This window comes from Macaca nemestrina, chromosome 5 (genome assembly GCF_043159975.1).
Source record: "Macaca nemestrina isolate mMacNem1 chromosome 5, mMacNem.hap1, whole genome shotgun sequence".
Classification (NCBI taxonomy): Eukaryota; Metazoa; Chordata; class Mammalia; order Primates; family Cercopithecidae; genus Macaca; species Macaca nemestrina.
In genome coordinates, this window is record NC_092129.1 from 141,094,797 (window position 1) to 141,120,627 (window position 25,831).

A 25,831-nucleotide genomic window follows, 5' to 3' on the forward strand; every position below is an offset into this window, starting at 1 on the left:
TCAGCTGCCTTGCTTCAACACTCTGGCAAGAACTTGGATTTCAAACTAGTGAAAGAACTAGGGCAAAGGATTGGGACTCCCCCATATGGCTACTCATTCCGTTCACTCACAGAAACCATCACCACAGCGACCCTCACATTGCTGCTGCTCTGCCCAGGCTCCCCCAGCAGAGCGATCTTTCAGCTTTAATGTTCCTCCCCTCCCGCATCTTGGCGACACACACAGGGCCCGGTGAATAGAGGATGTTTAATATTTCTGTGCTGGTCAAACGGAACACAGGTGGGGAATACATGGGGAGGGGGCAGAGGGCCCCCTGCCTCTCAGGAGGGGTGGCTTGTGAGGGGTGTATGTGGGGGATTCTTGGGAAATATCCAAGGAGTCTTCTCAGTAAAGGGGCCAGGCCAGGGGTGTTATGAGCATCCGATACGCCCAGTCCTTGGCCTTGAGTTGGGGTCCCCCATAGGGGGTCTGTGGAGAGTCTTTTTTCCAGCTCTTTTGCTGGAATCCACACTCCCAGCACAACGAGTGACTTGGTCCTAGAGAGGGGTCTGGAGAGCCCCCAGGAAGCAGCCCAGGGTCGGGGAGGAGGGCTCCCGTGCCCACTCCCGAGAGGGTGAGAACCCGCTTCCTCCCCTCCTTTCTCCTTCCCCCGGGCTGGGCAGGAGCAGAGGGGAGGGGAGCAGGGGCCTGCCTCCACTGAGCCCCAGGGTCCTCGGGGTGGATGGAGGAGGGGTGGAGAGAGAGGGTCTTGGCCACCAACAGACACTGTAAACTTTGGTTTAAAACAATAACTTAAGTGGAGGGAGGGCTTCCAGCCTGGGGCCGAGGTGGGAGACTGGGAGGGCGGGTGCTGGGGAGGCGACAAAGGAAAAAGCCAACAAAAAGTTTTGGTTTTTGCTTCCGGCATAAGAAAGGTCTTTGGTCATCCGTTTAACTGGGGCAGGTGGAGGGGCGGGGGTGGGAGGCGGGCAGGGCAGGGGAGCTGAGGGCAACTGCAGAGGAAGGGGAGCTGAGGGAGGGTGAGAGGACTGCAGAGAGGCCCGCAGGCTGGATGTGGGTGTGGAGCCGGGGTCCAGCCTGGCCTTCTCCTGGGCTCCCGGCCCAGGCCCCGCCTCTGGCCTCAGGGGGAGCTTGGCTCCACCTGCAGAAGCACACCTGGCACAGACCTCTGTGGGTGAGGCGGTACCAGGCCTCTTCCTATGGGGGCGGCTGGAGGAGCCCCCAGCAAACAGGGGTGGGGGTGGGGGTGGAGGCCTGGCTCAGCCTGGTTCTGTCTCAGGTTGGGGGCGGGGCTGGAGCCAGGTGGGCCTGCTCGCACGGACCCCCACAGGGCTCACACAGTCCCACCCCAGCAGCAGAGGGGGCTGCTTCTTCTGGGGATGGTCTGGAACTTCAGTTCCTCCACCCAGGCCACGGCAGGGTGGGAGCTGGGGGTGGAGAGTTCTTTCTTCACAGTACGGAAAAGAAGGCGGAAGGGAGCACGAGTTAGGAGAGTGGGGGCCTCTGGCCAGAAAACACGGCCAGAGCCAGGTGCCAGGGGGCCCTGGGTTTGACAGGGGTGGCTAAGCCCCGCCTGCGGGTCTCCATGGTGCTGAGGGGCCCTGTGGGGAGAGCTGGTGGGGGAGGAGGGCCCTGCTGCTGCTGGTGGTTGGGGGGAGGCGGTTTCAGATGTGGGGAGGGTCTGAGGAGGGGTCTGAACCCTCCGTGTCCTCTGCTGGTCCCAGACCAGGGGCTGTGTCCCTGGGGGTGGGGACTGTCCCTGCCCCCACGTGTTTTTGTCAGGTCACACTGGGAGCTGCTGGCCCGGGCCTCCCCCATCTGAGTCCTGGACTTGCCTTGAGGCTCGGGAGGGGCTGTGGAGTGAGGGGAGATGGGGCCTGGATTCTGGAAGGGAGGGGTCTCACCCCAGCCCTGTCGGTCCCTACAGGCCCTTAGGACAGTTCTTCTCCCGGCAGCTCCTCCTCCAGGTCTCTGTCTTCTGGAGGCCCCGAGGCGCTGGGGTTAGGGGTACCCAGGGGAGGCCCGGGCTGCCTGTCTTCCTCTGCCTCTGCTGGCTCCTCCTTCACCTGCACCTGGTGGCTGAGGCAAAAGTATGGCATGGGCACCCGGTGGCTGTCCTCTGATCCTCTCTGCCCCCTGCCCCCCAAATGCACCCACAACTCTGGAGCACAGTGGGGTGCTGACAGCCCCCTCCCTAGGATCGCATCAGCCCTGAGGGCTGATCTCCCCTAGGGCTCTCTTCAAAGAAAAGCCGGTGCTGGGGCAGAGATTGCTCTGGGTTGGGGAGGAGAGAAGAGGGGAGCAGAGGGGAGATGAGCGAACGGAGGAAGGAGAAGAGAGAGAGAAGAGATGCCAGGTGAGGTGGCTCACACATGTATTCCCAGCATTTTGGGAGGGCGAGGCTGGTGGATCACCTGAAATCAGGAGTTCGAGACCAGCATGGCCAGCATGGTGAAACCCCATCTCTACTAAATACGAAAAAATCAGTCGGGCGTGATGGTGCATGCCTGTAATCCCAGCTACTTGGGAGGCTGAGGCAGGAGAATCACTTGAACCCAGGAGGCAGAGATTGCAGTGAGCCAAGATCTTGCCATTGCACTACAGCCTGGGTGACAGAGCGAGACTCCATCTTAAAAAAAAAAGAGAGAGAGAGAAGAGAGGAGGAGGAAAAATAAGAAAGGGAGAAAAGAGGGGGAAGAGAACGTGGGGAGGTGGGGAGAGGGGGTAAGAAGAACACGCAAGTGGGACATGGAAGGGCTGAGAGGGCTGATGAGGGAAGGAAGAGAGAAGCCACTTGTTCTGGGGAGAGGCGTGCTGGGGGTGGGATGGGGAACCTCACCCAGAGTGGGGGATGACGCCTCCTCCCTGGTGCTTGAGGGGCACTGGAGTGGGTGGGCGTCCGTGCTGTGTGCTCACCTGTACTGGGGTGGGGAGAGGCGAGGAGGGCTGCTGCTGCCGTTGCTGGGCAGCGGCTCCACGGGGGCACCCACGTCATCGTGGCTGAGGGGCAGGAGGCTGCTGGCGGAGCCAGGGTTCAGCATGCCAGGGCTGTTGAGGAGGGGGAAGCTGCTCTCGGCCAGGGCGGCCTGGAGGGGCACAGGGTTGGGCCTTGTCAATGGCTCCACAGGACGGGGCACACTCAGTTAGGTGCTGTGCCTTCCCCATCTGCTAGAAAGCCGCCTGCGTGTCTGCTACTGGCCCCCTGGGCGGGCAGGTCTGGGCAACCCCAAGCCCCAACTCAGCCTTTGAATGTAGCACCCCTCCCCCATGGCTGGAACTCTGACCCCCGACGTCCTATCTCCCAGCTTTCCTGGAACCTGGGCCTGGCTTATCCCCTCTCCCAGGGGACAGAGAATCCCCAGACTGACAAACCAGGAAAGGGGATGCTATGGGTATGCCATCCTCCCAGCTGCCCGCCTTGTCTGAACCCAGCCTTGAAAGCAGAGGTGGAGGCTGGCCCCAAGTTGGGGTGGGGCAGAGAGGTGGGGTCTTGGAGAGTTTGGGTCTTCACCCTCTCCCTCCTCTGGCGAGTCCTCTGCAGGGGAGGATGAGCGTCTCTTGTATAAGAAAGCAAGGGGTAGAGGTGAGTGGGTGGGCTCTGGGCCGGTCACCTGGTAGCTGGCATTAAGTGCTCCATAGCTGAGGCCCGAGATCATGTTCTTCACCAGGGTGGGGCTCCTGGAGGACAGAGAAGGACATCTTTGGCTCACTCATTCACTTAGCTCTTCATGCGCATCTCTTTACTCTTACTAAGTCAAGGCCTGTGCTGGGAATGGGTCCCATTCCCTATTCCCGGAGGCCACTGCGGATCAGCCACTGTCTTGGAGCTGTGTGTGTGCTTGGTCTGATTTGGTCCTCACACTGAACTGGCCCTGCAGGAGCAGCCCCTTCACAGGTGGGTGCAGGGGGCTTGGTTCAGGGACCTGTCCAGGTCTCGGAGCTGGGAAGTGGGAACTGGCATCCCCGCAATGTCTGCCTTCACAGCATGCTGCCCCCCCCACCCGTTTTCTCTCTCCGGTCTAGATTTTCCAGTGTTTGGCAAGGTCCGATCTATAGCCTCAGTAGTTACACACCTAGTCTGCCCACACTGTCTTGCCATCCTAGATTCTGGGACCTGTCAGACATATGCTCAGCCTGTCCCCACATGCTCCATACAGAAGGCTTCTCTGCACAGGAAGGTGCTTGGGAGTTGGGACAGGAGAAGCAGTGGCTGAGGGCTGTCCCTCTTCCAGTGAGGATCCCATCACAGAGCTCTCACAGGGCCTAAGGAAGCGGCCAAAGGTCACCACGCGGGTGAAAGCAGAGGTGCAAGCACAGCCAGGTCTTCTGATGTCAGTCAGTGATGAGACATGCCAACACCCAGCCTGGAGACTGGCCCCGGGCATTCACCAGGGCATGGCTTCCCTCCATTCTCCACGCTCCCACACTGCCTGGGGTGCAAAGGCTCCTGCCTGGAGAGCAGGCATCTTTGAGGGGAGCAGACACCCCACACCTCAGAGACATCCATCTAACTTGCTCTCCTCTCCTTACCCAACAGCTTTGGCCCAAGGGGCACAGCAAGCAGGTGGCTGGGGTGGGGGTGTTTGGGGTGGGGAGAAGGCCACTGCTGCTATGTGGAAGCCAAAAGGGAGGTCCTGACCCTGTCCCAGGCTCCTCAGTTTCCATTTAAACTGCCAGGTGGAGGCCAGGTGCCATAGCTCATGCCTGTAATCCCAGCATTTTGGGAGGCCGCTGCAGGCAGATAACCTGAGGTCAGGAGTTCGAGATCAGCCTGGTCAACATGGTGAAACCCCGTCTCTACCAAAAATACAAAAATTAGCTGGGTGTGCTGGTGCATGCCTGTTAATTCCAGCTTCTTGGGAGGCCGAAGCAGGAGAATCGCTTGAACCCAGGAGGTGGAGGTTACAGTGAGCTGAAATCGTGCCACTGCACTTCACCCTGGGCAACAGAGCAAGACTCCCTCTCAAAAAAATACTAGGCCAGGTGCGCTGGTGCACACCTGTAATCCTAGCACTTTAGGAGGCCAAGGCAGGTGGATCACCTGAGGTTGGGAATTCGAGACCAGCCTGACCAACGTGGTGAAACCACATTTCTACTAAACACAAAAATAATTAGCCAGGCATGGTGGTGGACACCTGTAATCCCAGCTACTTGACAGGCTGGGGCAGGAGAATCACTTGAACCCGGGAGGTGGAGGTTCCAGTGAGCTGAGATCGCTCCACTGCGCTCTACCCTGGGCAACAAGAGTGAAACTCCTTCTCAAAAATAAATAAATAAATAAAGTAAAATAACAAAATTAAAAAATAATAAATAAATAAATAAATAAATAAATAAATAAATTGCCAGGTGGTGAAGCCGAGCACAAAAGACTAGGAGGGCAGAGACCTGGTCCTGGAACCAGCTCTGCCACAAATCTGCTCTGGGGCCTCCTGCCAGCCCCTTGCCCTCACTGGCCCTCCTCTGCCGTAAGATGAATTGGTGGGGTCCCGGGACCTCAGAGGTCTAGTCATCCTGATAAGCTGAGAAAGCGGGTGTCCTGGGGGTGGCAGCCCCTCACCCATGGCCCGTTGGCCAGCATCTGCCTATGTGTCAGCTCTAGCCAGGGCTACTTGGGGCCCCTGTCTCTCTTTGCTACCAGGCCTCCTGCTTGGCCCCTTCCCTCAGTCAGAGCGAGGACAGAAGAGGACATAAATGTCTGCCTTCTGATTATCCATCACGTCCAGATTCCAGTCCCCTGTCCCCAAGCACTAGTCTCCTCTGCTCCTTTCTCCCCACACCCCTTCCCCCAGCCAGGAAAGATCTGGTGCACATGGGTACCCTGGAGAGGCAGGGGGTGGGGGTGAGCTGGCTTCTACCCCCTGGGCAGGTACACCCCACCCAGCTCTGGATGCACGTACCCTGTCATCTTTGGCGGTCTCCGCTTCTGATACTCCCGCTCGTCCACAGTCCACACGGCACCTTTGACGTTCTCCACGCGGACGAAGCACTTGTGCAGGCTGAGGTTGTGGCGCACGGCATTCTGTGGGTGCAGTGAAGAGGAGCTCAGAGGCGGTTTGCTTGGCCAAGCACAAACAGGACAGTCCTCATCCCATCCCATGTCCCATGCAGCAGTGACCCACCTTCCCCAGCTCAGGGATGAGCAGGGGATGGGCGTGGGCTGGAAGGAGAGCCAACCAAACGGAAGGCGGGCCCCTACCCTTTCCATAGAGCCAGGGCCTCCCAGCCTCTTCACCATGGATGACCCATTTTATTAGCTGCCTCCTCTCTCCCTGCCGCATCTTGGAAAGTTCTGTCTACTAACTAAATGCCATCTAGTTAGTAATAATCTGTTTCATCATCTTTATTAATCAAAGACACATGTAATTGTTACTCAGGGCTTTGGATCAACAGCAGATCACATTCGGGCCCCAGCATCTCTGCAAGCCCAGTATGCTTTATCTCAGGTGCATGCAGAATTTCCATTAAGCTTTTAAAAGTTTAGGAAGGAACTCACAAACCCTCACTGCCACCTCCACTGACCCACAGGAGTCTGGGAGCCATGCTTTGAGCTGTGGCTCAGAACAGGCAGCTCATATTTTGAGAGCATAAGGTATACAGTAGAGGCCTCATACATACTTGTGAAATAGGGAGAGAGGAGAGTGTGGGTTGACAGCTGAGAGGCAGAAAGTGGAGAGAAAGAAGATAAGTCACCTTGTCCGTCCCACCTCCTCCTGGAAGGATAACTTCAAGAATTGAGGTCATCTGGTTTGTAGGACGCTTGGGTGAGGGCGGGATGCTTGGCCCAATTCCCCCCTTCATCACCATGGGAGCCCGGACTAGGGCCCTAGTCTGCCCTGCCTCATCATGTCCCTCAGTCCTGTCCCTGCACCCTCCTCTCTCATCAGCACTGCCCCCATCGACAGCTCCCAGTTATCACCATCCCTGCCTGCATCCCTGTCCCTGTTACCTGTCCTCCCTTAGCCTCCCCCGCCTCGTCCCCATCCTTGTCTCCTCTTTACATTTCTAAACGGGGAAGAAAGTGGGTAGGGCAGGCAGCCCGTGCCCCTGGAGATCCCCTCTCCCTCTCTCCCTTCCAACTCTTGCCACTTGCAACTGGCCCGATTTCATTACCAATTTTAATTTGCCTCTAATTAAATCCTGTGTATTTTTCCGACTCGCTTGCTAATCCACGAGGGAGGCGGGCGGCTGGAGTGGAATCTCTCGGAGCGATAATTACAAAGGGCCTAATCACGCCGGGGCTCCTGCCTCGGAATAAATTTGCCCGCATTATGGGGCTCCGATCCTCCGCTTTGCAAATGAGAATGACCCCAATTTCCGAGGATGGCCTCACCGGGGCTTTTTTCCCTCATTTCGAAGCCTGATTCGTGATGAGAGACTAATTCGTTACGCTGAAACATTAACGGCAATTTAAGGGGTCTGGCGGGGGCTGCGTAAACAAAAGGACGGGCCCACAACACGGGCCTTGGGAGGGGATGGACACAGGGAGGGCCAGCAAGGACCATCAGCTTGGCAGATGGCAGCTCTGTCCCTGGATGAACGGCAGCTGGCTGGGCCCACACCATGCCGGCTCCCAATCCTTCTGCCCTGGTCTGAGGTAGAAAGTATCTCAGGGTGGGAGCCAGCAAAGGTGAAGAAGGGAAAGAAGGAAGCACACATAATGTGGGAGAGGAGGAGAGATGACCTGAGGGGCTGAGAAATGAGTGGAAAGTAGAGGTAGAAGGGAAGCAGAGTTGGGTGTAGATGGCGTATTTCCAAAGTAACATGAATGAATTTGGTTGAAAAAAACCAGAAGGTCAAAGTGGACCTCAAGTTGGATGGATTCTGTTGTGCCATGAGAAGGCTCAGGCAGTTTCCTTGGGCAACAAAGGCAGCAGCAGAGTACTGCTAACAGGGAAAGTCACCACCACTTTCCCCAGCCCAGATGCTTCTTACTGGACCCTAGACTAGGTGAGGGGAGATGGGGGTGAAGAACTAGGAAGGAGAAACACACCACAGAGATGTCAAAGGCGGAGCTGGGCAAGGGTGGCAGGGTTAGAATATTGGGGGGTGGCTTCAGGATGGTCACTGAGTGGTTTAAAGAAGTCACCTAATCTGACCTCAAGAGAGAATTAATTGCAGCAGGGCATAACAGGCAAGACAGAAGGAAGGAAGGAAGGAAGGTGGCTTCGCAGTACTTTGCCCCCAAAAAGGAGGCTGTCTTATGGAAAGGAAGCTCTATATTGCTACCCCTAAAGGCAAAGGATTAATATGCATTATTCAACATTAGGTAATAATTATAACGATCCCTTACGTTTGTAGGGCTCTATCATTTATAAAAATCTGGTATCTGAACTGACTTGGAGGTTGGAGACTGGACCAGGTGGTCCCAAGCAAGCCCTGCTGGCTCAGAAAGAGGGCAGGAATGTGGTTGGCAGAAAATGACATCACTCACAGCCAATTAGAGCAGCTGTCCCAGCCTCCCAGCTTCTCTCCTAAGCTTTGGGAATTGGGCATGGGGATATGAAAGTCATGATGCAGTCCCTTCGGCTGCATTTAGCATACTCCCAGGGCAAAGGTAGGCAGGCACTGTGCAGACCCCACCAAGTCCTGGGCGCTGGTGGGGAGGAGGGGCTCAGTGACACTTGTTGAAACCTAGTGGGACTGGGGGAGGTAGCCCGTTTAACTGCAGTTTCTTCAGTGGCCAGCAGGGGGACTCAAGAGCCAGGGATCCAATTAAGGTTCTGAGATAAGAGTCCTTCCCGATGTCTAAGCTTCCCTGCAGGGGCCAACACTCTCTCCTCCTTCCCCCCGCCCCGCCCCCCCGACCCCGCCCACTCTCCCAATTTAGATATCGCCTTCCCACCTTGACACACACACACGCACCCCTTTTGGCTATAGAAAAATAAATGGCCTAGTGCCCTAGCATCTCTGTGTCCTATTTTTCTAGGGTCCCCCTCTTGCCTGCTTCTGCTCTCCCAGGAAAACTTACGGCTGAAGGTGTTGAAATGACTAATTGGATGGAGACAATTATCTTCCTGCCAGGGACGGCAGTGCTGGGGAGGGCTGTGAGTGCCGTCAGTGCCCCAGAGTGTGGTCCACGGCTCTTGGTCCATCCATGCGTCTATACCTGCACCTTCCTAGCCCCAGCCCAGGCTTCAGAACATGTACCTTAAGCCAACTTGGGCATCAACAATTCCTAGAGGCCCTACTTCATGGGGCTGGCATCTTTGGGGCCCTTGGGGGTGTGCCCTAGAGAAGGATTGCTTCCCAGAAAGGAGGCAGCACCAGGCTGGAAGAAAGGGATCCCTAAAAGGAGGTTATGGAACAATCCACGGCTCCTGCTGAGGTGGGCGTGGGCACGCAGCCCTGGCTGGGCTCTTGGGTGGCTGTTTCTGCAGGACTAATTGTTTAGGGAACTAATTGTTTAGGCAGCCTTGGTCTCCACGGGATATGGTAAGTCCAAGGGTGACTGGGGCCCAGAAGGTGGAAGGGGCCTGCTTCACCTTCCAGGTGGCAGTGTTTCTGCGGAAATAGGCGAACATCCTGGTGAACCAGTTATAGATCTCATTCAGGGTCAGCTGCCTGTCAGGGGTTTCCAGGATGGCCTGCGGGCAAGGAACAAGCAAAGGGACAGTCAGCCTGGGCCTCGAAGGGTCACACCTCTGGGATCCCTCCCCCAGTTTCTCTCCCTTCTGCCTGGCCCCGAGCTCACCTTGTGAGAAGACCTGCTCAGAAATGTGTAGATAACAAGATGGGTGGTGGCTGGTGGGTCCCCTGAGACAGACAGGCTGGTTACAGCCCGGCCAAGGATAAAGAGGGCAGGAGCTTCCAAGGGCTATATATTTGTGCAAAAAGGACTGGAGCTGCTTCTGGAGAGGAAATGCCTTTAGTACCCAGCCCTGGACTGAGGGTGAAAGCAGTCAGTCCTGTCTTTCTTGGGATAGACATCCACGAGGTGGAGGCTGTTTGGAATTTATCCTGATTTTGGCAAAAGGCACACTAAGCACTGTGTGTGTGTGTGTGTGTGTGTGTGTGTGTGTGTGAGAGAGAGTGAGTGTGTGAGGGTGTACATGCCTGTGTATCAGGGAGAACATACATGTCCATGTATGTTCACGCTTGAGTGTGAATACTATGTGAACACTGGTGACATGAAGATCATGGGCTTGAGGGAGGAAAGAGGAAGAAGACAGACGAAGAGCGACTCTAAATCTATCATGGGGTGCTGTGTACATGGAAATCAGCACACAAATGTCAAGGTGGGTGTCAGCAGGAAGAGCAGTGTGTACACCCCCAGAGACACATGACCCTACCCAGCAGGCTGACGGGGCCCAGCCCGCAGGATAGCCCCGCATAGCAGAGAGAGAAGATGGCCATGTGAGAGGGAATGGGACAGCTCCATTGGCCCCAGGACCCTCCTGGAGGCAGGGGTGTGCTGGGGGCTGGGGAAGCAGCCTGTGTGCCATTCCCTACCCTCCTCCTACCTGCCCTGCTCACCTGGCGGATGAGGGAGGCGTAGGTGAAGGGGGGCCGGACGTCGGCGTTCTTGTAGAACTCATGATTCTGGGCCAGCTCTGGGGAGACAGGCAGAGGATGAGGCAGCCAGACATGGGCTCAGCTGGGAAAAACAGCCTCACTCTGCTATCACCCTGCAGCCCCCAGCCCACCCTCACCTGAGGAGATGGGGGAGCAGAACTTGTCACTGCTTCTCCGACGGGCTGGGCCTCCACCATGCAGGGAGGCAGAGCCCAGGCCAGGGGGCCGTAGTGGGGTGACAGGGGCTGCGGCCGAGGTCGGGGGATGCACGAGACCATCTGGGAACGAGTCTGCTGCAGAGACGGTCACCTTGGAGAATGAGGAGGAGCCGGGGACCAGGTTCAGCTGTGAGCAACGGGGAGGGTACTGAGACCAGTGCCCGAGGGTGGGGGTCCCAAGGCTCCCGGGTCCGTGGAAGGCTCTGGGAGGGGCGGGGAGGGGAGCAGCACTCACTGGCTGGCTGAAGGGCTTGGGTTCCGAGGGCCGCATGTGCAGGTGGGCCATCATGGCCTGCAGCCGCTCGCTCTCCTTGGCGAGCTGTGGAGGGTGGCAAGGCAGGAGGTGAGCAGGAGGCTGAACCCTGGAGGTAGTGTTGTCCCATCCCTCCACCGCCAGGCCCTTCAGAAGGTCACGGGTTCCCACCCCCATTCGCCTCCTTGCCTCAGCATCCCAGCTCCCTCTCTCCCCCGCTCCAGGGAGGCCTCAGCAATGCTCTGCCCCTCAGGGGCTGCCAGCTCCACGAAGCCTCTCCCTTTCTCCCCTGGATGGCAACCATTTGAGCCTTCCCAGTGCGTCCTGGCTGGAGCTTATCCCTGCCTCTACATGTTGGGGGGCTTCTTCCTCCCCACCCACAGGGGGTGGCCACTGTGCCTTGTGCAGTGGCACTTGTGTGTGAGGGCCTCACATACTGAATGCAGATGCAGGAATGGATGAATGGCTCAGACACCCCATTCATAAACTCAATGGGTCTTTCATGACCACCCTCTCGCGGCAGGGCTGAGGGTGACAGGCAGGTGCTGGAGGGAGAGGGTGTAAGCACAGAGGAGCTGCCCTGAGTAGCTTCCTAGGAACCCTGTGCTGCCGAGTGTCCCCTCCCAAGTAGCTGGGAGGCTCCCTTGGGAGAGCCAGTCTTCCTGGGTTCTAATCCCAGCTCTGCCGCTCACAGGCAGGTTACTTGAGCTCTGTGGGCCTGTTTTCTCCGTCTGGAAAATGGGGACAATAATGGTACCCACCACATAAGGTTGTTGAGAGGATTCCTTGAGTTATATAAAGTATTTAGTACAGCACAAAGTAAGTGCTCCATATGTTAGCTGTTAATATTATTTTTGATGTTTCTATGTAGCATGAGTCTCTTCTGGACCTCCCAGCAGAGACGCCCCCAACCTTGGTTTACCCCTCAGAATCCAGCTGTCCTCACCTCACAACCATGGTCATTAGGACCTAGAAAGCATAAGATGGTGGCTTTGACCATAGGACCCTTCCATGAGACCCTCCCAACAGAGCCCACCTAGCAAGTCAGTGCTGTGGGTAGGCAGGGGCTGGAGTCCGCCACGTCCCTCCCCAGCATCTTCCGGGCCACACCTGGATCTCCAGCTGCTGCACCACCTGCATCTGTACCCGGCACTGGGCTGTGCTCCGGTCATCCAGGGCATGCTCTGTGTTGAGGTGTCTTCAAGGGGAAGGGAGGAGAGAAAGTTGCCTCCAGTTTTCCTGCTGCCACCATCCTCCCATCCTATCCTCTAATCCCACCCACGGCCTGAAAAGCAGACAGACCAAGAGATACAAAGAAGAGAAAGAGGTGGGAAAACGGGGCAATGGAGGAAGGCTTCTCCCTTCTCGTCAGCCTCCTTTGATGTCTTTGCTAAAATCCCAGCTACAGAGAGATCTAATTGCAAATGAACTAATTAAGTAAACCTCTGACGAAGCGTGAAAACAATTTGTTTGACCCTGATGCTGCAAGGGTCTGGGAGACAGTGGAGTTAATCAGTCAGTGACAGAGCCTGGCACGGCTGTGGCAGCTGGCCGCCTGCTGCCAGCCGCCTGTCCACCTCCCGCCCTGCCTGTCTGTGGCCCTCAGCCTGTCACTCGCCATCACTCCCCGGGGCTGAGGCTGGAGAGGAGCTGGGGAGGGTGGGGGGAGGAGAAATGCTTATGTTTGTCCTCTCCTTCTCCTACCCGCACGCTCTGCTGGGGATGGGGTCAGAGAAATGCAGGCCCAGAAATATAGACGGGATAGGGAGTGGGAGATCAGGGAGTCCGTGGGGGGCAGAGAAAGAACTAGAACCCCCTGGAGTGAGGACAGTAGTACAGCTAGTGAGGAGGGCCCCAAGAAGGGGCAAGCTAGTGGGCAGGGATGGGGGAGGGGCCCTGTGGGGAAAGGCTGCTGGGGGAGGGGCTAGGGGTGACACCTACTTGATAAACTGGCCCAGGTCTTCGCACAGGGTCTCACAGCCTGGCCACTTGCACTCTCCGTGTCCGTACAGGGGGTGGGAGCCGGGGGTCTCCTCGTGGGAAGAGCTGGGAGGACAGCAGGGAGGTGGCCGATCAGGGACCCTGAAGACCCCAGCGGCCCTGTAGTCAGCTGAGCACCAGCTCCCCTGCTGGTGACATTTCTGTCCTTAATACAGGTTTCCTAGTGGCCAAGCACCATCTGTACACCCCAGGAGAGGGAGTGAACCTCTGGTCCCTGGGCTCCACCCCCTCCCTCCCAGTCCCCATCACAGAGTCAGCCCTCGGGGGGTTGGGGGCCAGGTCTACCCCCAGGGAGGGCTTTGGTGCCCCTCCCAGCCTGGGCCCCATACCTGTCTCTCCGAGATGTGAGCACAGTGGGCTGTCCGTTGGGCAGGGTATGGTGGGAGAGGGGGGGTGAGACCTTGGGGGGAGCGGCGAACGAGGTAGCGGTGGCGGCCGTGCCAGTGAGGTCCAGCCCCTCCTGCTTGACGCTGTCCTCGGCAGGCTGCCCGGGGGCACCCTCACCCTTCCACAGCTGGGGCAGGTCTGTTGGGCAAACAGCTGCTGTGGGAGAGACAGGGGAGGCTGGCAGGGCCCCACGAATGCTCGGCTTTCTACCTGGCCCCAAGAGCAGGGGCTGCCAGCTCTTGGGTACAGGCAGGGCTGTGGGGTTGGGGCTGGGAGGGGAGGAGTGATGGGCGCTCACCTTGCGGAAGGGTCTGGAGGGGCCCCGAGGCTTGGTTGGGCTGCAGGCTGACCAGCCCCTGCCTCTGCAGGTTGAGCAGATGCTGCTGCTGCAACTGTTGCATTTGCAGGAGCTGCTGCTGGAAGGCCAGCTGCTTGTTCCCCAGCGCCTGGTGAGGGGCCCGAGGGGGCGGGCAGAGAGGGCTGCCATCAGCTTCAGGCATGCCATCTGGCCCCCACCCTGCGGCCACCCCCTCCCAGGGCCTGTCAGCCCCTGGAGCTGTCGTTGTGGCGTCTGCAGCTGCAGTGTCTCTGCTCCCGGCCCAGCTTCCATAAGGCTGCATGCCTCCTCGCAGTAAACACACGCATGCACGCACGCACGCACGCGCGCAAACACACACAGCCAGACCCAGACACGCAGCACGACGCCCTCCCTCCTCCCGCCTCCCTCCTTCCGCTGCTTCAGCTCCCTGCACCGCAGCTGTGCACGCCTGGGGGGGGGGCCTCATCACAATGATCGATGAGCCTGTCAGATTCTGGGGGCCACTCCTGCCTGGAGGGCACTCTTCCTACATGCCCGGGGTGCCCCCCTTCTGCTCTGGGGAGGGAGTTTTCTCTCCCCCAGCTCTTTTCCTCTCTTCCTTTTTAGATACACAGAATCAAGGAGTCTGACGGGACTCACTGGGATCCAGGCTCGGAGAAGAGTCACATCACCACTGCCCAGGCGCCCTGTGCTTGCTGGCTCACCCACTCTACCTACCCCCACCCATTCAGTTCTTCACACAGGCACTGACAAGTCAAGCTGTCAGCAAGTCTCTTTTGAGCCCCAGAAGCCAAGCATGTCCTGGGTGGGTTGAGAGGCAGAGATGTCTCTGCCTGCCTGCTGGGGGTGGGAAGCATGGGGTAGGGTGGGGGCTAGCTATTCAATACAGAGACACAGGATAAACTTAGCCTAGAGATTTACCTGCCAATAACAGAGCAATTATAAGACTGCGGAGGGGGAGGCTGGGGGTACTGGAGAATGCCTGGGTGTCAGGGCAGCCTTCTGGGAAGAGGAAACTGAGAGCTTGGGACTGTGGTTGGGCAGCAGGAGAGATGTACAGGTCTGGGACCCATGGGAGAAGGGCCTCCAGGGCCTGGTATAGAAGCTCCGATGGGGCAGGGGGTGTAGTCTGGGGAGCTCTGAGAGGAGACTGAGGGGCGGCTGGGCAAGTCATGACAAGAATGGGAAGAAGCTGGGGGCAGGCTGAGGTAAGGGGAGGTGGTTTGCTGAGGGACTCAGAGATTTGCAGGACAAGGAGGGGAGGGCTGAGGTGCTGGGTCACGAAGAGACAAGGGTACAGGAAGATGGTGTGACCACAAGGCAGCTGCACACGAGCGTGGCCCGGCAGATGCCACACACGGGGGTGACACGTACACACCTGTCTACACCCATGTGCACAGAGACAACACCACGAGGCAAGGAGAGAAAGAATGAATGAAGATGAGGGGAGATGGAGACGCGCAAGACCCACCATCCTCATTTCCCCCACACTGCTCCTTGATCCCCTTCCTCAACCTTGATTTTTCTACTATTCCTGCAAGGCAACTCCCTCCTGACTGGCTCTGGACACCCAGCCTCCGGGCAGGGGGTGAAGGCGGTGGTGGACCCTACTACGGCCCCTTACCTCTTTGGGCTGTGGCTTCCCAGCCTGCTGCTGGGTGAGGAGTTGCAGGTGGAGCTGCTCCTGCTGCTTCTTGTAGTACTCCTGCAGCTGGGGGGTGGGGGAAGGTTACCACTGGCAGGGGACTGCTATCCCCACAACCACCCCAGCCCTGTCCCATCTGGGCTCCTGGGGGCAGGAGAAGGGAGTTTCCCTAAAACATGGCCTAGCTTTCCCCAGTCAGCCTGGAGGGGCCCTGAGCAGGTCTGGGTGGAGAGGGAGGGGGCAAGGGATGGAGTAGGTTCATTCCCACAGCTCTGAACCCTCCCAGCTTTTGGTGGATCTCCTGAACAGGTCATAGGGGACAAGGTGCCAGGATGTTCCAGTACTTTGCCCTTCCCTGTTCAGGAGACAGAATTGGGGCCAGCATTGCAGGGAAGGAGGAGCGGGAGTATTGTGGGGGGAGGGCTGCCATGAGAGATGCCTGACCTTTGACCTCTCCCCACTACCCTAGAGGAATGCAGATCAGTCTGGCCTGAGCAGTCTCTCTGGTTTCTGGGACAGCTTGGGCCCTTGGTGAGGTGTAAACAGGGTGGGAGGAGCCAGGTCAGGCAGAGGAGGAGGGACCAGCTGCCCTGGGGCCAGACTCACCTGCTGGAGCATGAGGGCTTGCTGCTGCTGGAGCAAGGCCTGCAGCTGCGGGGGTGACAGGATCTGCTGCATCTGTTGCGGGGTAAGCATCTGCGGCGACATCATGGCCACTGACACAGGCACCTGCGGGATTCGGCCTGTTAGCCCCGTCCCCTCGACCCCACCCCAGGAGGAGGCACCACCCAGGGCCCCACTCAAAGCGTGGCAGAATGGCTCCCAGGGAGGCTGCCTGGGTTCCAATTCTGGCTCTGCCACCTGCTGGCTGTCTCTCTCTTTGGACGGTGACTTACCTCCTTGTTGTCTGTTTTCCTTATCTCTAAAATGAAAACAGTGATAGTGCCTACCTATTAAGGTCACCATGAGGACTAATCAGTGAATACTTAAAACAAGGCCTGGCACACAGCAAGTGCATATAAGGGTTGGCTATTACCATAGGACGTGCTGTCCTCAGAGCAGGAAGTGACACTGGTCAGCAGAACCCATGCTTTGGCTGGTTCCCCCCAGTAATGGGGAGGGGCAGCACACTAGGCCACCCATAGTCTCACACAGTCTATTTTGAGACCACTTCCTGCAAGGTGGGCCTGGCTGGGAGGGCAGTCTACAGCATGGGAAGGATTCAAAACGTGGCCCACCTTTGCACGAGGACCTGCACTTTGTCTCCTCTCACACACCCCAGCACACCTGCCTGGAGGGCACACACAGTGGCCAGAGCTGAAGCCCACGGAGTGCTCTTGGTGCCATCCTGGTCCTGGTGTGTGTGCATGTGTGTAGCTATGTCTAGGGTGGGGTGGGAAGAACAGCAGGCAGGGAGTTAGCAGGGCAGGCTTCTGCTCCTAGCTCTGCACTGAACTGGCTGTGTGACTCTAGCAAGTCACTTTCCCTCTCTCATGTTTCGGTCTCCTCAAACATAAAACATAGGAGACTGGGCTGTAAGAGATGATTCCTTCTAGGCTGGAACATTCAGGATTCTCAAAGTATAACAGCTTTCTGCCCCCTGCCCTGGGTCAGGCCTCTAAAGAAGGCCCAAAGAATCCAGCTATAGGGAAAAGATTCAGAGAAAAGCAATGACATCATTCTCTTCCCAGCCCCACCTCCCCTGAACCCCCCAGGCTTGTGCAGTCATGGACGGGCAGGTCTCAGCTGCTATTCTGTCTTGTTCCCGTTTTAGCAGGACAGGTGCTCTGATGGGGCTGTCTGCTGCCCCCTCCACTCTGTGACCTCATGCATACAGGACTCTTCTATAATTTCCTCTCTCACTTCCAAGCTCTGGCAGAGTGCCTGGCACACAGTAGGTACTCACTGTTTGCCCCCCGGAGCTGAAATGCCTTCCCTGGCACCTCAGAGGCCCCTCTGCCAGCCCCAGAGCAGGAAGGGAAGGGTATAGGGCTAGCCCAGTCAGGGAGGAATGCTGTGCAGGGACTTGTCCTAGGCTATGACAGGCTAGGTCCTCAGGGTCCTCCCCCAAGGCTCAGTCTCACCTGTGGGGTAGGGGAGGAGGAGTTGGTTCTCTTTTCAATGCCTGGCAGGGGCAGGACTCAGCCTTGAACCACCCCTTAAGCCATGGATTAGGAAATCCCCAGGCAGAGAAGCAACCGGGGAGGTACAGTGAATCCAAGGACATCGGGGAATCCCACTGCTCCCAACACCTCTTGCTCATCCCACCACTAGCGGCTGTCTCTGCCCCTGGGCTTTACTCCTCTATCCCAGCCCATCTCTATCCACAGGGCCCTGGGAGGGGTAACACCTAGCTCTTTAGTCATGGGCATACCACGTGAATGAAGTCTCCAAGGGACCTCTAGGCCAGTGGGGGATGCACCCTTAGAAGTGTTTTTAGTTCTTTTTTTTTTTTTTTTTAACCTCATTTTTACCAATGAGGAAACTAGGAAAGTCTGGTGGCCTTAAGTGGCAGTGTTGGGATTTAAGCCCAGGTCTGTATACTCCATAGCTCTCAGGGTTTTCACGTCCTATGCTGCCTGCCCCACCCCAGGGCAGGTCTTGGGAAGGGTTAGGGAGAGAATGTGGAGGTGGGACGTCTGGAGGCTGAGGGGGCTGATATGGCTGAGATGCCACAGGCTAACTTCCTCCTCTATGGTTATATCCCAGAAGGACTCTCTGAAAGCCAGGCTGCAAGGGTGGATGTGGGGGCCTGGGGTTGGAGGCAGACAGTGGCATAGATCCAACACCAGAGCCAGCCCCTAAGTCTGTTGTTGGGTGTTCCAGAGGCAGCTGGGGAGGCTGCTCAAAGAAGGTGGGTTTTGCCATCCAAAGACATGGAACAAGTACCACTGTCCTTTCTTTCCTCCTCCCAAGGGGGTGCCCAACAAAGAGAGGCATCCTGGTGGGGGTGAGCTCAGAGCCCTAGATTTCTGGGTCAGGTGACCTTGGTTTTTGTCCCTGATATTTACTAGTCTTGAAATCACCAAGCCTCACTTTCCCTGTTGGCTAACTGGGATTTGGGGCACCTGCCCTCCCCGCATCATTAGTGGATGTTGTTGACTGCTTATTACGTGCCAGGCATGGCACTTGGCTAAGCCCTTTACACGTATATCTCATAGAATCTTCAGGGCAACCCTGTGAGGATGGTGTCATCATCATTAACATCTCACAGATGAGATGAGAAAACTGAGGCCCAGAGAGGTTAAATTACCTGCCCTGACCCTGACCCCAAAGGGACAGTGGGAGCAGGGGTGAAAGTGACTTGTACGCCATTAAATTCCATGTAAACATGAAGAAAATCACTTTTTAAAACATTCTGGATTTTCCCTTTCCCCTCTTCTGTCTCCTCCCCTGGTGTGCCTTAGGTTACTGCCAGACAAAGGTTACTGAGGACCAAGGCACTAGGACACTCATTCTCACTGCTGTGAGAGCTGAACTAGAGATGAACGTGGCCCGCAACAGGAAAGACTGAGACCAGACACTCAGAAGATCTTTCCAGGCACCAGGACTGTGAGTCACTGACAGGGGCATGCAAAAAAAGGATGTGGCCTTTCCTACTTGGACGCAGGGGAATGGAAGAGATGACCTTGGAAGGCCTCCTTGGCACTTGCTGCTCCTGCCACTTGGCTGAGCAGCTGCCTGTGGAGGCTGCTACAGAGATCTGGATGGATTACATGGTGTGCACTCATCTTGAGGTGGCCCACTGGGGTCACAAAGGGTCTGGGAAGTGGCTGCCGCATGCTGATCTCTTGAGCTGGTTGACCTTATCCACCTCTCCCTGTGCCCCTTGGGGGTCTGAGAACTGAGCTGGAGCTCCTCTGGTGTCCCTGCTGGCCGCTCGCCAGGCTCAGATGCCTCGGGATGGGTGCTCTGCAGCTAGCAGGCTCAGCAGGGCCCATGAGTCAAGCATCTGGAGAGTAGTTGGGCAGCTAAGTGCTAACTGAAGCCCTGGCGTGTGAGCCCTGGGCCAAACACTGGCAGCTGCCTCCAGCCCCTCCCTCAGGGACTATGCACCCAGCCATGAATACAGTGTGCTCAGCTGGATGGTCTGACTGGAAGGAACAGGGACAGTGCCTGACACACAGGAAGCTTATTTGGGGGCTGAGAGTGGGAACGAATGCAATTTGGTGCCAGGGTCAAGGACCCAAATTGTCTCTTAAGTATGGGGTCCTGTGAGTGGGGGGCAATGTGGGGAGATCAGGCCAGAGTTTGGTTTGGCTTAAACTCTCCCGCAAATGACCAGAAGGCCTCAAACTAATTCTGGGCTGTAGCTGCAGCAAGGAAACATAGCAGCGCAATATAAAGAAGAACTTCTGGAAATGCCAGATGGGGATGGACGAAGCCAAGGCCCTAGCCACCTTTGCCCCCCACCATGTCCTCAACTCTCGGCCACCTGTGCCACCTTCTATGACAGCCCTCTCCCTGGTGGGGTCCAGGCCTGGAAGGAGGGCCCCTCACTAGGCTGGAGCTGGAGACCTGATACAGTTTTGGAAACTCTTCTAAAGCTGACTCTGGAGGAGAAGGGTGGTGAACGTGGCTGGGAGGTGCGCGGGCAGAAAATCCTGCTGGGGAGCAGAGCAGCATTCTGTGGGGAGCCCTGGGAAAGGAGCTGCCCTTGATCTCCCTCCATTATCCACTGCACTCAGGCTCAAGATGCACTCTTCTGCTCAGGTGGGGAGCCCAGGCCTTGCTCTCACCAGTCTTGAGCTCACAGAAGAGCATTTCAAGGCCCTGAGCCCTACTTCAGGACAAGGATCCGACCTCCTTGGAGATAATAAACTTAGGAATAGGGGCAGAAGGCAAGGAAGGTGTCCAGGGTTGGAGGAGAAATAGAGGGATCAATATAGGCGGGGAATCCAGGCTCCTGGGGGAGCATGGCTCCATGGCCCCAAGAACCCCCATCTCCCCGAGACCCTGAGAACTATCTGGCCTAGGCTTCTACACCTGGCAAATACTGGCATTATTACCATGCCAAGCACAATGCAGAGATTAAAAGTGTGAGTTCTACTGGCCGGGCATGATGGCTCATGCCTGTAATCCCAGCACTTTGGGAGGCAGAGGTGGGCAGATCACCTGAGGTTGGGAGTTTGAGACCAGCCTGATCAACATGGAGAAACCCTAAAAATACAACGCTACTAAAACCTACTAAAAATACAACTCTACTAAAAATACAAAATTAGGTGGGCGTGGTGGTGCAAGCCTGTAATCCCAGCTACTCGGGAGGTTGACGCAGGAGAACTGCTTGAACCCGGGAAGCAGAGGTTGCGGTGAGCCGAAATCATGCCATTGCTCTCCAGCCTGGGCAACAAGAGTGAGACTCCATCTCAAAAAAAAAAAAAAAAGTGAGTTCTGGAGCTATTGGGTTCAAATGCCTCACTCTGTCCTTTATTCGTTGTATAACTCTGGACAAGTTTCATAACCTCTCTGGGCCTCAGTTTCCTCATCTGCAAGATGGGGCTAGAACAGCACCTCTTCCATAGAACTGTGAGGATAAATGAGATAGCTGTAAAGTGCTTAGTGTCTACACTTCATGGTAAACACTCTGTAAATGTCAGTTGTTAGTTTGGGGTGTACTCAGTAAGTATTTGTTGAATGAATGAATGAATGAATCAATCAATCAATCAATTTTTGGAAGTAATGAGACAAGGAGAGAGAAGGCCTGAGAAAAAGATCATTTTATCTGTCTCTCTGACCCTGAAACCTCTAGGCCTCTCTTCTTTTGGAGGGAGGGAGTTTCCTAAGGAAGATTCCATAGTCTTCCTTCATCTCTCAATCATTTCAGATCTGTGACCCTTAATCCCTAGCTGAGCAGTCCTTCTGGACGTCTGACCCCAGTCCCTCCCACTACCATCAAGCTCCTTCCCTCTTGCCCCTGGGTCAGCTGCCCCTTTCTGGTTTGGGGGAATGTTTGCTGTTGCCCAGCCTACTCCTTCCTGTTCTAAGCTGGGCCCAGGGCAGGGAGGATTCAGAGTGGAAGCTGGAGAAACACTTCAAAACCTAGGAGTGTATGTGGGGGTCATTAATTTAAAGAGACCCAATCCTGACCAGCATGGGTATAAGAACCTTTTAGATCTCAACCTGATGAGATCTTTCTCTTCCTCTCTTTATTGACTTTCCAGATAGTGTCTTCCCCTCCTCCACCCCAGGCCACGCCCTGATCTTTGCCCAGCTCCTCCCCTTTGAGGCTTGTCTCCTTAGGGTCAAGAATTTTAAAAGAGCGTTACTGCTAAGGCTGCACATCTGTTGGGCACCATGAACTTTTTCCAAACATAAACTTGTTTTACATAAAATCCAGACTTTGTCAGAGCACTGGAAATCTCCACCCAGGACAAAGCCTGATCCTGGGTCCTTCTCTGAGCACCCTGCACCCACCCCACCCTCCTCCTCACTTCCCTCAGCACCCAGCCCCAGAATTTAGAGCACCTCCAGCTCAGGACCAACCATGCTCACCCTTCTTCCCTTAGATAAACTTCCTTTCAAAGCCTGGCTTAATCCTTTCCCCAATTCTGAGCCTCCCTCTGCTGGGGGAGGGGTGGGGGGAGCATGGGTGCCCGGCTGCTGGGCAGAGGGGGAGGGGAGCGGCTGCCCGAGTAGTGACCCAACCCGGACTCAGACTGCAATTCTCCCAAGTTCTTTGTGACACAAAAGGTAAACAGAAGGCCTGGCTCCCCCACCCCCCACCCACCCCCACAGATCTCCCCTCCCACAGCCAGCCAGATGGGCTGGCAAGCTGGGGGGAAGGGAGAAGGGGAAAAAAGGGCAGATTGTGCAAAGGAAAACAAAAGAGACAGAGAGACATCAAGAGACAGGAAGCATGGAGAGACTGCGAGATAGCTGGTAGATGAGGGATAAGGGGGGAGGATAAGAGAAGGGGGAACTTCGTGACGTGACTGCAGCAACAGAGATCGCCTGGGAGGAGCCGAGACCCAGACACAGGAACAGAAAGGGACAGAGGGAGTGACCCACAGGGATGCAGAAACATGAGAAGTGACCGAGAGAGACCCTAAAGGGAAGAGGCAGGGGAGAAGAAACAGTGAGAGAGGTACAAAGAGACAGGGAGAGCTGCAGACAAACTTTGAGTGACAGGGATAAAGAGGCTAAGCTAGCAGAAGGTCTGGCTGATCAGGTGGAGACAAGAGAAAGTGGAAGTCTTTTTGCCCCACCCCTGCAGTGACTGTATTTCCTTTGAAAAGCTGCCCACTTTTTGGTGTTGGAACTGGCAAGAGCAGTTCTCCAATGGGTCCTTGCCCTCCCTCTGTGCCAGGCCCACTCTCCAGCCCAACCCAGAGCCAGCAGGGTGCTCTCCTCCTCACCTGCACAGCAGAGGCAGACTGTTTGCTGTCATTGTTCCCTGGGGAGCTCAGGCCTGAGGCCTGCTGCAGCAGGAACTGCCGGGCCACCTGGAGAGCCTGCAAGACAGAGGCTGAGTCAGCAATGGCCTGGGAGGCTAGGTGGGATCCAGAGATTAGGGAGTGTTTGGGGCAGTAAGGAGAAGGAGCTTAGGTTAAGGTGGAAGGTCTTGGGGGTCACAGGGTCATGGGTCCATAAGGGCTTGGGATAAGGGCAGTAGGAGTCACTGAGAAGAGCTGTCAGGGGTTCAGGGATCAAAGCCTCTACAGACTCAGCCTGGGACCCAGTGAAGTTTTGTTAGGACCCAACGGGGGCAGCAAATGGAAGGGCCCATGGTCAAAAAGGGACTCTAGAGGAAAATAAAGGTGGTGAACTCAGGGCATTAGTAAATCAGTACTATTTGTTGAGCATCTACTATGGGTCAGGCACTGTACAGGCAAGAGCTTATTTAATCTTCCTCTGTAAGGCTGTGAGGTAAGGATTATTGCCCCATTTTGCAGATGAGGAAACTGAGTCTCTAGGAGATTAAGTAACTTACCCAAGATCACACAGCTAGGCAGCATCAGAGCCAGGATTTGAGCCCAGGAAGCCTGGCTCCAAGGCCAACTGCCTTACTGGGTGGTCAGTCTGGGGGCTAAAAAAGTAGTATTCACTGTGAAGCCAGAGCACACATTTGGGGGGATGAGGGAAGAGCCCTGGGGTCAGTGGCACAAGGTCTGAGTACTATCTGACTTTCTGAGTTCAAGGATTGAACATGCATGGTGCTGGAGGAATTAGATCAAGTTCTGAAAGGTGAACTATCAGCAGAGATGCATGGACCATGGTGCTGTGGGCTTGGTGGCCACAGTGGCTTAGACTGAACTGAGCCAGAGGGGTCACAGGAGTGAAAGGCATATGGAGATTGCTGGAGGAATCGCTCTAGTGGGTCAGTGTGACAGTCAAGGAGTAGTAGTGGCCTGGGAGGTAAAGTGAGACATGTCGTAGGAGTGAGGGGTCAGGAGGGTCCAGGAAATTATCTATGAGGCCAATCAAGACCTCTATGTCCTCACTCTGGTTCAGTGGGAGGTTTGAAGGCAAGTTCTGAATCCACATTTCAGGAGCACAAAAACTTATCTGCTTCCAGATTGCTCAAGACCCCTTTGGGAGTCAGTGCAGGTGCATCCAAGCCCTTGACACAGGGCTTCAACCTTAGGCAGTCCTGGGTTTGAATCCCAGCTGTGCGGCCTGCCAGCTATGACCTTGGGCAAGTTATTCCAGTTCTCTGCACTTCAGTCTCCTTATCTGCAAAACTGGGAAACTACCCATCTCCAAATTACTAGGGGGATTAAAGGACCAATGTTTGGCATCCAGTCGGCATTCGGGAAGTGTTCACTCCCTTCAACTCTCATTAATCTCTCAACAATTCTCCACTTCACCTCCTACAGCCTCTCCCCAACATAGCCTTGTGCCCTGCGCACTTATTAGACGAAATGCGCCCGCTTGTGGCTCGCTTTCACATCTGTCCACACATTCACTTGTTTTTGCCATATGGACCCCTATTCTCCTACCCCACCACAAGCACCTTCAAGGCAAACCTTTTAAGGTGGGATATGGCTGCACTACCCATCGCTCAACAAGCAAAGAGAGTGACCACTGTGTAGCAAGCATATACACACATCCACCTTCCCGCCTGTTTATCATCAGTGCGAACAGCCGAGCCTCCTGAGGCTTTAAATCTAGTTTATCTTAGGAGGGCATCTAAATATGCACTGGCCTATTGACGGGAAGGTGTCCTGCAGCAAACCTGGAGCTCAGATTGGTGTGCTCCTCACAGGCCACCTCCTTCCCCGGATGTCACACCCAGAGAAGTGCCCTGGGCTTCCAGAGGGAAACAGGATGTTTCTCCTCTTCTAGATTCACTTCAGAAAGCAGAAATCTGACCTTTCTAAGTCAAAAGGCTCTGTGGAAAGAGGAGGAAGGGTGGGGTGGGTGGGTGAGGAAGGGCAGGGAGTCAGGTGGTCATCAGGAAGGAGCCCCTGCCTCTACTACCTTTTACAAACCCCTCCAGTCTACTGACAAGTGCTCTTCGTCCTCCAAAGGTGGAGGTAGGGTAGGGTGGAGGGGGTACAGGGATCAGAGGCCAGGGGACAAGGGTAGGGGAAGAAGATGGCTCAGAGAGGCTGGCCAGCCCAGGAGACCCAAAAGGGACACTGGCTGGGGTGGGGAGATGAAGCACTCCATATCCCTGGGGGACAGGAGGGAGCAGCAGGGGAGGGGCTTCTGGGGGAAGTTGGGGGCAGAGCCCTGCTCAGTCTCCTGGGGTGGGATGGGGGGTGGCCAGGGGAGTTGAATTCACTCCCCACTGACTCTCTTACTTTGTGGTCCCCTGGAGCATGAAATTACATGATTTACAGGAAAAAAATGGCAAGGCCTTGCAATCTCATTCCTGAGACCTCTCCCTCCCTGTGACAGGCCCTTCCTCCCCCAACACCCCCACCCACAACCCCTTTCCTTCTTCGTGCCCAGGCCAGGGCTCTCCCCTTTAGGCCAGATGAGAGCCAGGTAAGACCTTAGGTCTGGTCAAGGCTTCCCTCCCACCATTTCTTCTCATATGTAGGTCCTCACTCACCCACTCCTCTCACATCTATGAAGTACCTGCTTCGTGCCAGGGACCAGGCTAGTGGCTGGGGATACAGAGAAAGAGAACATGGCCTCTGCCCCCCAGGGCTCACAGCTCAGGTTCTGTGATGATAGCCTCTTATATAAAGAATGATAGGCCAGGCACAGTGGCTCATGCCTGTAATCCCAGCACTTTGGGAGGCTGAGGCGGACAGATCATGAGGTCAGGAGATTGAGACAATCCTGGCTAACACGGTGAAACCCCATCCCTACTAAAAATACAAAAAATTAGGTAGGCATGGTGGTGGGAGCCTGTAGTCCCAGCTACTCAGGAGGCTGAGGCAGGAGAATGGCGTGAACCAGGAGGTGGAGCTTGCAGTGAGCCGAGATGGCACCACTGCACTCCAGCCTGGGCGACAACAGAGCGAGACTCCGTCTCAAAAAAAAAAAAAAAAAAAAAAAAAGAATAAGGAACTAGGAACTAGTTAGCCTGAAGTGAGGGTGGG

The 25,831-nt window shown here is 56.0% G+C and overlaps 1 protein-coding gene across 5 annotated transcripts in view; it reads right to left on the reverse strand.

Annotated features, from left to right (window-relative positions):
• Positions 1 to 227: 227 nt before the first annotated feature.
• Positions 228 to 25,831, reverse strand: part of LOC105489623 (forkhead box P4) — a 54,070-nt gene continuing 28,466 nt past the window's right edge. The window contains exons 3-17 of one of the 5 annotated variants that reach the window (XM_011754591.2): positions 22,691 to 22,786; positions 15,942 to 16,064; positions 15,315 to 15,401; positions 13,670 to 13,817; positions 13,314 to 13,524; positions 12,925 to 13,029; positions 12,094 to 12,181; positions 10,966 to 11,049; positions 10,650 to 10,857; positions 10,474 to 10,550; positions 9,483 to 9,584; positions 5,898 to 6,019; positions 3,612 to 3,678; positions 2,917 to 3,086; positions 228 to 2,079 (exon numbers count right to left, since the gene is read on the reverse strand). In XM_011754591.2, the coding sequence (XP_011752893.1) occupies positions 1,932 to 2,079; positions 2,917 to 3,086; positions 3,612 to 3,678; positions 5,898 to 6,019; positions 9,483 to 9,584; positions 10,474 to 10,550; positions 10,650 to 10,857; positions 10,966 to 11,049; positions 12,094 to 12,181; positions 12,925 to 13,029; positions 13,314 to 13,524; positions 13,670 to 13,817; positions 15,315 to 15,401; positions 15,942 to 16,064; positions 22,691 to 22,786 (1,836 nt within the window). In that variant the 3' untranslated portion in view covers positions 228 to 1,931. Of the gene's footprint in view, positions 2,080 to 2,916; positions 3,087 to 3,611; positions 3,679 to 5,897; positions 6,020 to 9,482; positions 9,585 to 10,473; positions 10,551 to 10,649; positions 10,858 to 10,965; positions 11,050 to 12,093; positions 12,182 to 12,924; positions 13,030 to 13,313; positions 13,528 to 13,669; positions 13,818 to 15,314; positions 15,402 to 15,941; positions 16,065 to 21,827; positions 21,958 to 22,690; positions 22,787 to 25,831 lie in introns of those variants that run through there. The other 4 variants (XM_011754594.2, XM_011754590.2, XM_011754593.2 and 1 more) reach the window with 4 other exon arrangements.